Source organism: Tachysurus fulvidraco, chromosome 17, assembly GCF_022655615.1.
Source record: "Tachysurus fulvidraco isolate hzauxx_2018 chromosome 17, HZAU_PFXX_2.0, whole genome shotgun sequence".
NCBI classification, from domain to species: Eukaryota; Metazoa; Chordata; class Actinopteri; order Siluriformes; family Bagridae; genus Tachysurus; species Tachysurus fulvidraco.
The window spans coordinates 23561414-23574977 of record NC_062534.1 but is presented as its reverse complement, the minus strand read 5'-3'; the positions used below and the strand labels follow the sequence as shown (position 1 = coordinate 23574977).

At 45.2% G+C, this 13564-nt stretch overlaps 1 protein-coding gene across 5 annotated transcripts in view; it reads left to right on the top strand.

Annotated features, from left to right (window-relative positions):
• cep290 (centrosomal protein 290) overlaps positions 1 to 13564 on the top strand; it is a 39173-nt gene that overhangs the window by 17108 nt on the left and 8501 nt on the right. For all 5 annotated transcript variants that reach the window (XM_047802210.1, XM_047802209.1, XM_047802208.1 and 2 more), the window contains 21 exons: positions 1427 to 1493; positions 1673 to 1788; positions 1894 to 1978; positions 2070 to 2206; positions 3305 to 3469; positions 3681 to 3830; positions 3933 to 4048; positions 4132 to 4234; positions 4338 to 4568; positions 5204 to 5377; positions 5455 to 5566; positions 5655 to 5860; positions 5969 to 6120; positions 6211 to 6322; positions 6399 to 6854; positions 7065 to 7229; positions 7390 to 7497; positions 8454 to 8588; positions 10480 to 10743; positions 10995 to 11102; positions 12695 to 12894. In XM_047802210.1, the coding sequence (XP_047658166.1) occupies positions 1427 to 1493; positions 1673 to 1788; positions 1894 to 1978; positions 2070 to 2206; positions 3305 to 3469; positions 3681 to 3830; positions 3933 to 4048; positions 4132 to 4234; positions 4338 to 4568; positions 5204 to 5377; positions 5455 to 5566; positions 5655 to 5860; positions 5969 to 6120; positions 6211 to 6322; positions 6399 to 6854; positions 7065 to 7229; positions 7390 to 7497; positions 8454 to 8588; positions 10480 to 10743; positions 10995 to 11102; positions 12695 to 12894 (3362 nt within the window). The remainder of the gene's footprint in view (positions 1 to 1426; positions 1494 to 1672; positions 1789 to 1893; positions 1979 to 2069; positions 2207 to 3304; positions 3470 to 3680; positions 3831 to 3932; positions 4049 to 4131; positions 4235 to 4337; positions 4569 to 5203; positions 5378 to 5454; positions 5567 to 5654; positions 5861 to 5968; positions 6121 to 6210; positions 6323 to 6398; positions 6855 to 7064; positions 7230 to 7389; positions 7498 to 8453; positions 8589 to 10479; positions 10744 to 10994; positions 11103 to 12694; positions 12895 to 13564) is intronic.

Genomic DNA, 13564 nt, shown 5'->3' with positions numbered 1-13564 from the left:
ATATATTCTCACCACAGTATGTTTTTAAACTGCCGAAGAAGTCTTCTGCCCTCTTAGTTTGTTCGAATGGAATTATGTTTGTTGTAAATCCATGAATTCGAGCATCAAAGAAGTTCTTTCTGGTTAGTAGAAGAAAAGATGTACACCGTTTACCCAATTTGTTCTTTCCAATGGCAACCAAAATCGACTCCGGAGCCAGACCTCCATTATAACTTAAAGGCAGGGTCTCCGTTGTTTGAAAGCCAATGTTGACATATAAAATCACCAAAACAAACACGCCCCTAACCCAAACGGGTCCCACCCCTGTATCGATAGCGCCGCCCACACATACATACGTAACCCAGGCGACTAACAGAAAGAAACGTGTCTTTATCATAGCTGAAGGGAAGAACAATACGATTGTAGATAAACAAACAAGCAAAAATGCCACACAAGCATAATGATGTAAAGGACAAAGGCATATATTAGTTCTGTGTAACAAAGCAAAACCAACGTTACTCACCTATCGAGAAGGAAAAAAGCGCCTCGGCGTCTTAAGTAAAGTCGGCCACATATTCACAGGTCGGAGTTTCCCGAGTCAGTAACTCCTGAGCTAAACGCTGTTACTACACAAAACGCGGTTGTAGCTGCCTCTCTACATTACTACGATAGAAAAGAGGTGTTATTTGTGTAGTAACAGCGTTTAGCTCAGGAGTTATTGACTCGGGAAACTCCAACCTGTGAATATGTGGCCAACTTCCTGCTCCTTCAGTTCTCTCCAGCGCTGGAAAGCTGATCCTATATTAACACGTCCTACTTCTTGCCTTATCGTAAGTCTTTCCTCTCTTTCTTTCTTTGTTTTTATCCTCCGTGTCAGTGTTAAAACCGCTTTCTGTTAACGTCACACGTGCGCACCGAACACTCTCTCCGCCCCTATCGACAAGACACGCCCCTTTCTGCTCATTGGCTACACGTTTGTTTTGTTTTTGTTTAGTTTGTCAGCCGACTAAGTTTTCTGAAGCATTTCTCAAACAACGGAGACCCCACCTTAAAGCGAATAAAGTTATGTAGATTATTTTTGAAAACATTTTTTTAAGTAGCCAAAACATTAAGTAGCTATTAAAAGCACTCAACTCACCAAATGTATTACTTCTTCTAAACTCCACATTTAGTAAGCGTCCTAAACTCCACTTAATTAAATAAGTGTTTAAACTCTTAAACGCAGCAGGGAATAAAAACCTCTAGCTCTTGACTGTTGGAGCAGAAAGTGTTTCCTGTGTAAACATTTACACGCCATCGATCCATCAAAGGGGAGGGGCATAATCTCGGTCACAGCAACCCTTCGGCATCTCTGCGAGCTCACGTGTCTCAGAAAAAAAAGCACGAGCGAGTCTTCATCCTAGTAGAGAGCTTACCTGCTGTCTCTAATGTCTAATGTTTCTCTCAGATCGAGCGTCTCGAGGAGGAAAGGCTGGAGCTCAAGCAGCGGATCCGTGACCTGGTCAAGGACAAAGGTTAAAAAATAAAAATAACTGTTACACATACAGAAGTCATGACAGAAAACTAGTCGCAAAGATAATTACACCAGTCTGTTTATACTGGCGACTCGGACCAGTATAGAGCTGTACTACATAAAGCTACCGTAGATATCGTAGGGACTCGTGACAAAATAAAGATGACGGTTTGTCTGCAGGTATTACCGTCATCAGTAGTTCACTGCTTCACGAGGAAAACCTAGAGGAACCCAGCAGGTCCATCAGGGAGAAATCGACCCTCAGGACAACCGGCGAGGATGAAGTTAAACGAAACGTAGGCTTTTAAGACCAAATGATGTTAAAAAAAAATAAATTAAATAATAATAACCCGTTCTCTGATTTTGACTCCTCTGACCCGCTCCTATCTTTTTCCCACCAGAACGACTCCCTGCGGAAGGAACTGACGAGCAGAGAGAAAGAGCTGGAGATGAAGAGAGCAGAATCCATGCAGTTTAAAGCTAAACGTGAGTGCGTAGCGAGCGAACATGTAGCGTAGCGAGCGAGCGAGCGCCACCGCGATGGCAATCGGTCGTAAATATCCGATTTGTTCCTCAGTGAACGAGATGCTGAAGGAGAACAAGCAGCTGGAGCAGGGCATGAAGGAGATTTTGCAGGCCATTCAAGAGGCACAGAGCAAAGCTCCTCCTACTCAGGCAGCCATCAGCATCCCCAGCCTGGAGAGACTCGTCAGTGTGAGTGTCCTGAGTCCTGAGTCTTCTTAAAAAAGTGATTCCGTAAGAGGGAAAGTGATTCTCTGAGCACAAAAGGTAAAAAAGTGAATAGGTCAGCTATAAGAAGTGATTCTAAGGAAAAGGGAATAGGTAAAATAAAAGGGGGGGGGGTCCAGTAAAGTAATCGATTCAGTAAGGAGAATGTGATTCGGTAAGGCAATAAAGCAATCGGTAAATTGTTTCAGTAAAGTACCATTCAGTTCCGATGACTCCGTGAGGAAAGAGATGTGGTAAGGAAACAAGTCGATTCATTTAAGTTAAAAGTGATTCAGTAAGGTAGACAAGTGATTCAGTAAGGTAGACAAGTGATTCAGTAAGGTAGACAAGTGATTCAGTAAGGTAGACAAGTGATTCAGTAAGGTAGACAAGTGATTCAGTAAGGTAGACAAGTGATTCAGTAAGGTAGACAAGTGATTCAGTAAGGTAGACAAGTGATTCGGTAAAGAAATGAAACGATCTGATAAGACCAGATCACAAAAACGATCAGAATCAGAATCAGATTTATCGGCCAAGTGTGTCGACACACACACGGAATTTGGTTCCAGCGGTTTGTGACTCTCAAATGATTCAGTATGAAAAAAAGTGATTCACTAAGGGGAAAGAAAAAGTCATGCAATTTGTTAAGCAAAAGGAGTGACGTGTCGTCGTACGTCAGGAAAAGTCGATTCGAACACGATTCGGTCAGGGACAAAAAAGCGATTCACCAAGGAACAAAGTGCTTAGGAAAGGGAAAAAGTGATTCAGTAAGGAAAAGGGAGAAGGTTGGGAGGAAAAGTGATCCAGTAAAGTAAAAAAATGCACAGAATAAGCAAAAAAATGATTCAATAACAAAAAAACGCGAACCACTAAGGTGTCGAAGCGATTCAGAAAAACTGACTCATCGAGGAAAATAACTCAACGAATCAATAAGGTGAAAATGAATCGAATGCCCAAGACGGCGGCCTTCTGAACGCCTCCTGTGTTGAACTCCGACATGAAGTTTTGTTTCAGGTTCCCTAAACCACATCTACAAGCTCCGCTAACTTCATTTTGAAGCAGCGTTCATGTTATTATGTCCAGGCCCTGGAGATGAAGCACTCAGAGGGAAAGGTTGATATCATCTCACACCTGAGAGCACAGCTGGATCAGCTAACCGGCAGGAACGAGGAACTGAGGCAGGAGATGAAGGCAGCCAGAGAAGAGGCAGCCAGCACACAGACTCAGCTCATCAAAGCTAATGAAAAGGTTTGTCTGTCTTGCAAAAATGCGGATCATGAGGAATAAAACACTCTGGGGCAAGCTGTTATGGGAAAATAATCATACATCGGGAAAGCGTTTTATTCCCCTTATACTGTACCAGAGCAACTTCATAGCGATAAATCAGTTCGTAAGACCGTTTTAAAGGGGTGAAAACTTAGGCAAGCGTTGTTTCTTTTATCTGATCTCTTCGTGTCAGGTTGCACATCTTGCTAGCGAGGTCGAGGCAGTGAGGCAGTCAGGCGGGACGGCCGTAGCTCCCAAACCTCTCCGTCTCCCCGAAGAAATGACACCGACCGCCACGCAAGTCATCAATTCTCTTAACGAGTACCTGATCCAGCTGTTACAGGTCAAACGCACATACAAAAATGTGTGATCATATAGGCCGCAGATCCATTAGACCAAAACCGCGACACGTCTCAATCTTTAACTACTCCGTATTTTTTTTTAGGAGTTAAGAAATAAAGAAGAGTCGAACAAGCAGCTCGGTCTGGCGTCGGAGGAGTACAAGAGGAAATTCGCCGTCATACGACACCAACAGGGACTGCTGTACAAAGAGTACCAAAGGTTTGTCCTGCTCATGTGGTGAAGAACAAGGCAGGCATTTTGTAGAAGGTTCTAGAGCATAATTCGGTCTGTTTCGGTTCCAGCGAGAAGGAGGTCTGGAAGAAGGAGAAAGACCGCTTTGCAGAGTTGAAATCCAAAATGGACGAGCAGATGGCGTTGGATGCCGTGAAGATCCAGGAGTATAACGTAAGACCGACTCAGATCTAGTGACAAGTAAAGAAGGAAAGGATCAAGTAATAATATCAGATTCAAAGTGTCGTCCTTTCTGTCCGATGTCTGGATTATTCAGCTGTGGCTCGAGACTCTGGAGCGCGATCCGGTCGAGATCAGAAGGCAGGTTTCCGAGGCGGCCCGTAAAACGACTCTACTGCGTGTGAACGAGAGGTCGTTGACCCGCCGCTACACCACCCTGATGGAGCAGGAGCAGCACCTGAGGAAGGAGAACAACAAGCTGAAGGACGACTCGGTTCAAATGGAAACCGCCGTCACAGAGAGAATCGGCTACCTGCAGAGGTTCAAGGTGCGACTTCGCCCGACGATTCCCGTCTTTATTTATATATATATTTAAACATGTTAAACGTTAAACCGGGGGGTACGGTAACTTAGCGGTTTGCACGTTCGCCTCACACCTCCAGGGTTGAGGGTTCAATTCCCGCCTCTACCTTGTGTGTGTGTGGAGTTTGCATGTTCTCCCCGTGCCTCGGGGGTTTCCTCCGGGTACTCCGGTTTCCTCCCCCGGTCCAAAGACATGCATGGTAGGTTGATTGGCATCTCTGGAAAATTGTCCGTAGTGTGTGAGTGTGTGTGAGTGAATGAGAGAGTGTGTGTGCCCTGTGATGGGTCGGCACTCCGTCCAGGGTGTATCCTGCCTCGATGCCCGATGACGCCTGAGATAGGCACAGGCTCCCCGTGACCCGAGAAGTTCGGATAAGCGGTAGAAGATGAATGAATGAGTGAAACATTAAACCTAAAGCAAAAACCAGTTTAAAGGCATCAAGGCTGTAGAAATATAAAGTGTATATAAACGTGAGTGAAACAATAAATCAATGAATATTCTTACGAGCTAATATTAATCAAGTAATATCAATCAATCCATAGCCGTTATCGATTGTCAGCGTTCTCTGTTTTTACGCTTTATAAAACTCGCCGTTGCAGGAAATGGCGGCGTATAAAATGGCGGCTCTCCAGAAAGCGCTAGACGACAGCGTCCCGTCTTCAGAGCTGGAAAAAGCGAACAAGCAGTACAACGAGCTCACGATGAAATACAGAGACCTGCTCCAGAAAGACAACCACCTCGTCCAGAGAACCACCACGCTGGAACATTTGGAGGTCTGTAAGATTGTTCTTCCGCTTTTCGTTCTAAAGCTGGTTAGCGGTAACGAGAGCGTTCCGTCGTCTGGTTTCAGGGTGAGAACACGTCCCTTCGTGAGCACATCAGCGAGATCAACAAGGAGCTCGAGATAACGAAGGAGAAGCTGCACACACTAGAGCAAGCCTGGGAGAACATCAACACTGCTGGTGAAACTCCTCATGCATATAATATACTGTATATATCTATCAAATATATATATATATATAAATCTTTTCTTCTTCTTCTTCTTCCCAGGAGGAGAACGTGGTATGGAAAAAGCTGCGAAAGCTCTGGCAAACAGTGAGATTGTGTCGGTGTCCAAGCGCATCACCACGCTGGAGATGAAGGAGCTGAACGAGCGGCAGAGAGCCGAGCATGCTCAGAAGATGTACGAGCACATGAGGAGCTCGCTCAAACAGGTGGAGGAGCGCAACTTTGAGCTGGAGGCCAAGTTCGCTGAGGTTTGTCAGTTTCATCGAAGAATAAAATTATGGCTGAAGCGTTATTATACTATAGAGGTAAAAAGTGTGTGTGTGTGTGTGTGTGTGTGTGTGTGTGTGTGTGTTCAGATGGCAAAGCAGAACCTGGAGGCACAGCGGATCGAGCGCGAGCTACGAGATGAGCTGGCTGACAGCGTCAGTAAAGACGTGAGCGATGCCGACCGGCGCCGCATCACCGAGCTGGAGAAGAGCGGAGCCGAGCTCCGGATAGAGGTGTCTAAGTAAGTAAGTTTCCATTAATGATCTCGCATACGTGTTTCTTTACCCGTTAATTAGTAATTCTACCTTGGGCGCTGATCTTGTATGTTTAGATTGCGGGAGATTTCAGACGTAGCGAAAATGCAGGTATTTGCTCTGGAAGCCAGGCAGCAGTCCCGGGAAAAGGAGGTGGAATGTCTCAGGAAGCAGGTGCTGGATTATCAGGTGAGGTGCTGGTTCAGAAAAACACTTTGTGCACGAATATGTGTGAAATGTTGCCATAAAGGTTTAAATCCACCAGGCCCAGAGTGACGAGAAGGCCCTGATCGCCAAGCTCCATCAGCACATCGTGGCCCTGCAGCTGAGCGAGACGACGGCCGTCAGCAGGCTGGAGTCCTACACCACCCGCCTTCGCCACCTGGAAGCTCAGAGGTTGCGAGCGGAGCAGCAGTTGGATGCTCAGCATCAGGCGCTGTGGCAGGCGAGGCAGGAGGGGCGGCAACGCGCTCGACACCTTCGCCAGGCCCTGCATGCCCTGCGCAGACGCTTCTCCGGAGCGTTGCCCCTCAGCCAGCAAGAGAAGTTCTCCAGCACCATGTTGCAGCTGCAGGAGGACAGGGCGAGGGCACGGGAGGAGGTACGGTGGGCGCAGGAGGAGCGCGGCACAGCCGAGGGGAAAGCACAGGAGCTGGAGCTCCGTCTGAAGGGCCTGGAGGAGCTCACAGCCACGCTGAAGGATGTTAAAGGGGCTCAGAAGGTATGAGATGAGATCAGTGTGCACACGTGGAGTCCGTGGTTTTGTTTGAGGAGAACTAAAACAGTGCTCGTGTTTGTGGAAGAAGGCGACACCAAGATGCCTGTGTTTGGTTAGCGGCACTGTGACTGACAGCAGAAAGAGAGAGTTTGTCCCTCCCACTGCTTTTTATGATCGGGAAGTTGTTGTTGTTTGTTTGTTTGTTTGTTATAGGTCATCGAATGGCACAAGAAGCTGGAAGAAGCTCGTCTGCAGGAGCTGAGGAAGAACAGAGAGCTGGTGGCTCAGCGAGAGGAGATCAGGTACCTGAAGAACATGGTGGCCGAGCAGGAGCGCTCCATCAGCAGCCTGGAGGAGGAACTGGTGCAGCAGAATAACGTAAAAGATGCAGTTTAAAGATCAGACTATTTATTTATTTATTTATCTATCTATCTATTTATTTATTTATTTATTACAAAAGCTGGCTTTTAAAACTTGTGTGTGTGTGTGTGTGTGTGTGTGTGTGTGTGTGTGTGTGTGTGTGTGTGTGTGTTTGTAGCTGTTAGAGGAGCAGCAGCTCTCCTGGGATCAGAGAGAGGTTCAGTTGGAGCGGCAGCTAGAAACCTACGAGAAACAGCAGAACCAAATCGTCGTATCTGCTCAGAAGGTCCTGTCGCTACTCCACTCACATACAAGTGTGCCAATAATGCTGACGTTATTCTGAACATTTCACCGAACAAACATTAAATGTCTGCTTAAATCACTGACCGCAGCTTTAAAGCAGATTCCCTTTCAATATTTGTCTGATAACTTCTTAATGCTCCAGTAAAGACGGAGATTTCCGATCTGACCGGTGAATAAGAAACACCGTGTAGTTCTAATAGGTCGGATTTCCCAGATTAGACGCTCTGAGAACTTCGAGAACTTCCAGACTTGCTCTGATTAGCTGGTTTGTAAACACACCTGCAGGACAGTTATACACCGTGAATCATAAATGACACCCAAAAAATTAGACCCCAGTTTAGGGCCGGGCGATAAAACGATAACGATATGTATCGCGATAGACACGTGATCGATATCAATAAAAAAATGTGTTCGATGTTTTTTATTCTTCATGAACAGCTAGTGAACTTCCTCACACTAAACTTCTACTGAACGTCTCTCTGTGTTTATATTTAACACTTTGCACTATTTTATTACACTTTATTTAGCATTTCTTACACTTTCTGTCATTTTGCACCTTAAATGTTAAGAGATAATCGTTAAGTGTTCATCGTGACTTTAGACTTATGTTTACATAACGAAGTTATGGAAGTAACGGAGTTTTCCTGGTTGGTGACATTTCTGTCTTAATAACTGAGGGGATTCTGATCAGAGGAAGGTTAAGTTTCAAATAAAAATGTTTATATATGTAATATATTTTTCTCCTGGTCCTTATTTTAAATGGGTCATAAAAAATATCAGTAATTATCGATATCGACCGATATGAAACACTGATATCGTGATATAGTTTTTCAGCCATATCACCCAGCCCTACCTCAGTTCTAACCTATAGAATCATTACTGTCTGAAAATAGGTGTGTCTTACAAGGAACGCTCTGTGCATGTGTTTTGTGCTTTCAGTTCGAAGAAGCCACGGGTTCTGTGCCGGACCCCAACCTGCCTTTAGCTCATCAGCTGGACCACGCGCTCAGTAAAATAAAGGAGCACGTTCGCACCATTCTGGAGATTCAAGCCACTTGCAAAAGTCTGGAGGAGGTAAAGCAATGAGTGGTTCAATGAAATATTCGTAGTGACTTGTGGTATTGTTATTGCTAGCACAATTATAATGAAGTTTACTAACGGTTTAAAAAAACAGCAGCAATATAAGGATCATAAGGATAACACTTAGGGCAAGAATTTCTGTTTTCACTCCCCGTTTTTACGCCCACATCATATCCAATGTCGTATTAAAGGTGGGGTCTCCGTTGTTTGAAAGCCAATGTTGACATATAAAATCACCAAAACAAACACGCCCCTAACCCAAACGGGTCCCACAGCTGTATCGATAGCTCCTCCCACAAGTACATACGTAACCCAGGCGACTAACAGAAAGAAACGTGTGTTTATCATAGCTGAAGGGAAGAACAATACGATTGTAGATAAACAAACAAGCAAAAATGCCACACAAGCATAATGATGTAAAGGACAAAGGCATATATTAGTTCTGTGTAACAAAGCAAAACCAACGTTACTCACCTATCGAGAAGGAAAAAAGCGCCTCGGCGTCTTAAGTAAAGTCGGCCACATATTCACAGGTCGGAGTTTCCCGAGTCGATAACTCCTGAGCTAAACGCTGTTACTACACAAAACGCGGTTGTAGCTGCTTCTCTACATCACTACGATAGAAAAGAGGTGTTATTTGTGTAGTAACAGCGTTTAGCTCAGGAGTTATTGACTCGGGAAACTCCAACCTGTGAATATGTGGCCGACTTCCTGCTCCTTCAGTTCTCTCCAGCACTGGAAAGCTGATCCTATATTAACACGTCCTACTTCTTGTCCTTATCGTAAGTCTTTCTTCTCTTTCTTTCTTTGTTTTTATCCTCCGTGTCAATGTTAAAACCGCTTTCTGCTAACGTCACACATGCGCACTGAACACTCTCTCCGCCCATATCGACAAGCCCCACCCCTTTCTGCTCATTGGCTACACGTTTTGGATTTTTGTTTAGTTTGTCGGCACGACTCAGTTTTCTGAAGCATTTCTCTAACACCTTTAATCAGAAGTCCAACGAATTAGAAGCGGAGTTCAGATTAGTACAAATTGTTGGACACAAAGTCCCAGAATGCAGTTCAGCCACACGTCAGTCAGCGACGTACGAGGTAACAAGCAGGACAGCACTGATGACAGCACAAAAGTTAAAGCTTTCAGTAGCAGATAGAGCTTCGTTGCCTGGTGAGCTTCTCATACAAGGAATATGTTTTAGTGCCATATGCTTCCAGTACACAAAGATAACAACAGCACACATGAACAAATTGTATGTACAGTTGTGTTATAGATGGTTACTAGGATAGAGAAATAACTGTAAGGGTATTACACATTGTTATTGCGTAATGGGGAACATTTAACTGTTCGTCAGGTACATTGTCTGGGAGGAGAAACCCTTCTTGTCCTGGTTGTGCTGGTGTTTGGGGCTCTGTATCACAGGCCAGATGGTAAACGTTCAAAAAGCGGATGACTCGGATGTGAGAGATCCAGAGTGACGATCTGAGCCGTTTTCCTCCCCGTGGATATGTACGGTACTTGTAGGGTGTGTAGGGGAGCAGCGATGATCCTTTCAGCAGTCTGAAGCGTTCTCTGTCGTCTTCTGGTGTCTGAGTCTGTAGCTGAACCAAAACAGCATCCAGTTCAATAACTTTTGATAAGAGTCACACACCACTCCAGAAAAAGTTGCTAAATATTTATTTGACCCTAAAGAACATACTACAAGTCTTTTAATACAAGAGCTTTCCGAATCAGGGAAAATCAACCAGCATGTCGAAAGACGTTAGAAAGAACAAAAGACGGAAATAGAAAGACGTAGGAAATTGTCATGAAAATAAATGACTTCAGTCTCTTGTGCTGTCTGATGGCCCAAAGTTCAGTGTGAACAGCTGCGTTGTGCTCGAACAGAAACTGAAAGAGAAGGAGGCGTCGCTGCGGAAGGCCGAGCAGAACGTCCTGTCTCGGGATCGGGTCATCAACGAGCTCCGCCTCCGTCTCCCTGCCGCCGCCGACAGGGAAAAGCTCCTCGCCGACTTGAGCACACAGGACGACGCGAGCAGCCAGCACGCTCTGAAGATCGCTCACCAGACCATCAGCAACCTGCAGTGTCTCCTCGACCAGAAAGAGGAGGTCCTCAAGAAGTACCAGAACCTTCTGTCCAGGGCTAGACAGGTACTGTAGATACAGAATGTAAATGCAGAAGGCAAAGTGCAGTGGTTTAAGAGGTGGTTTAAGAGGAATAAAACACTACAGCATGTACAGTTATACTGTAAAATAACCCAGTAACTCTGCTTCACAACACCATTGTTCGTAGAACGTTCTGGAATAAAGCCTCTAATGATTATAGCGGTGCATCGTAGTGTGTTGTGCGACGATGATGAGAGGTTAGCTTTGTCGTCTCCCATTCTGCCGCGTGCCGACAGGAACAGGAAGAAGCAGTAAAAAAGCACGAGCAGGAAGTGAGGAACCTGCACCAACAGCTGGACCTCCACACCGACTCGTCCCTGGATCGCTTCAGACAGACGACTCTGGTAAGGTTCTATCTGCTCTAACCGATTTGAACATCAGCCGGTTTAATAAATATACAGCTATTTAGGTTGGATTTGTTTTACAGAAGAAGGTCGTTATTAAACGGAGCCTGAATGTCAAAACCCCATACATGTTTGTTGAACGTTATATTCCAGAATTATTCCCTCTGTGTTTGCTGTTATAATCAATCAGCTCCAATCTTCTCTTCTGGGAAGCTCCTCTTGCACTAGATGTTGGAGCGAAGCTGGGATTTGTGTTCATTCGTTCAGCTACAGGAGCATCAGTGAGATCAGACTCTGATGTCGGGATGTCGAGGAGACTCCAGGTCATCACAAAGGTGTTCAGTGGGGTCGAGTCAGAGTCAGGGCGTCAGAGTCAGGGCGTCAGAGTCAGGGCGTCAGAGTCAGGGCGTCAGAGTCAGGGCGTCAGAGTCAGGGCGTCAGAGTCAGGGCGTCAGAGTCAGGGCGTCAGAGTCAGGGCTCCGGTGTCAGGGCTCCGGTGTCAGGGCTCCGGTGTCAGGGCTCCAGTGTCAGGGCTCCAGTGTCAGGGCTCTGTGCAGGACTCTCGAGTTCTTCACTCCAACCTTCACCTCCACACCATGTCTTCATAGAGCTCAGGAGCTTTGTCATGCTGGAGCAGGGTTTAAGTCTCAGTACCAGTGAAGGGAAAACGCAGCACACAGAGACGTTCGATACAAAGATGTAATACTGGATTTGTGGCAAAACTTTGGAGAAGGAATTAGTCTGTAGTGGTTGGGGGGCACATACTTTTGGCCTTATAGCATATATTCAATTCAATTCAAATTTATTTGTATAGTGCTTTCACAATCGACATCGTCTCAAAGCAGCTTTACCGAAAAATAAACATAAAACAAAAGGTTATTATAAAGAATAATATAATAATTAATATTAGATGTATTTAAATGTGTATGTATTTATCCCTAATGAGCAAGTCTGAGGTGACTCAGGTGACTGTGGGGAGGAAAAACTCCCTTAGATGGTGAAGGAAGGAATCTTGAGAGGAACCAGACTCAAAGGGGAACCTCATCCTCATCTGGGTGACACTGAGGGGTGTGATTATAAATATACAGTCTGATAAATGTTGTATTGAGGAGGAGATTGTTGTCCTCAAAGACCACATGGAGTTTCATCTCCTCTTTAGTACAACTAACTGGAGCTGGAACATCTCTAGATGTCTCAGGATCCTCACAGAGTCACCCTCATCTCAGTGGAGGTCCAAAATCTTCATGGCACAGAAGATTAGCAAGCACTAGATGATAATATATGTGGTCACAACTATGGTATATCAGTGGTTAAGATTTTGGACTACTGGTCAGAAGGTCGTGAGTTCGAATCCCAGGGCCGTCAAGCTGCCACTTCTTGGCCCCTGAGCAAGGCCCTTAAGCCTCAATTACTCAGCTGTATAAATGAGATTAATGTACGTCGCTCTGGATAAGAGCTAAATGCCATAAATGTAAACAACCGACATGAAGACATTTTCTCCAGGAAATTACTCAGATTGTGTGAAAACGAGTTGATTAGCAAGCGTCGATTTTTATCGTATGACGACACATCTGTACGTCTGGTTTCTGTAGGAACTGATGAAGAAACCCACCTTGAACATCCCGACCACGAAACAGATGGAGCGTCTGGCTGAAATGGAGCAGATGGTGGCGGAGCAGGACACGTCTCTGTCATCGCTGATGAACAAGCTGAAGGTGCTGAGCGCTGAGCTGGAGACACAGAGACGAGTCACAGCTTCTCAGGCCAAGGAGCACGCGGCACAAACGGCCAGGTGACGCACCGTGTGACTCGGACTTTAGACCTAACTATCATCGTCTGTCTGAAAGCTGCACTCGGAATGCACATCAGTATTACCTTAAAATCGATAATTGTCCTAATCTCTACGATCCATGTGTCATATTTCTTCAAAACCTCAAGCAAAATAGTTTTCCCTGCTCTCTGTTGACTGTATTTTCAGCTCTCGTAATGGATAGTGGACTTATTTTATACTAAAAAAAATAAGAACGGTTTCATTTGTCTTAACAATCTTTGTCCACCGGTCTACTAGACATTTTATTTTGGACAATTTTTTTTTTGGTTAGCACTTAAAATATTCCTAAGTTTTTCCTACTACGTGTGTCCGTACACTTGGTATAGAACAAGAGGCTTACGAGGAAGACGACGGACCGGTTTTACGTAACGCCGTTCGTGTCGGCCGACCGGAGCGAAGCGGTCTCGTTAGACGGAAAAAGAAATCGTTCCCTTTCCGCTCGTAAACAAATGTCGTCTTTCTCACGCTATCTACATCGCATGGCTTAGTGAATACAATACGGAGCGTAAAAAAAGACGTATCAAAACACTTCCCGCTTGTGTCCTACGGGGTCTCGAGTCTCAACCAGATATTCCGTCAACCTTTCCGGGAGCTTTCTCTAAGGGGGAAAAAAAAAACTCTTTACATCTTT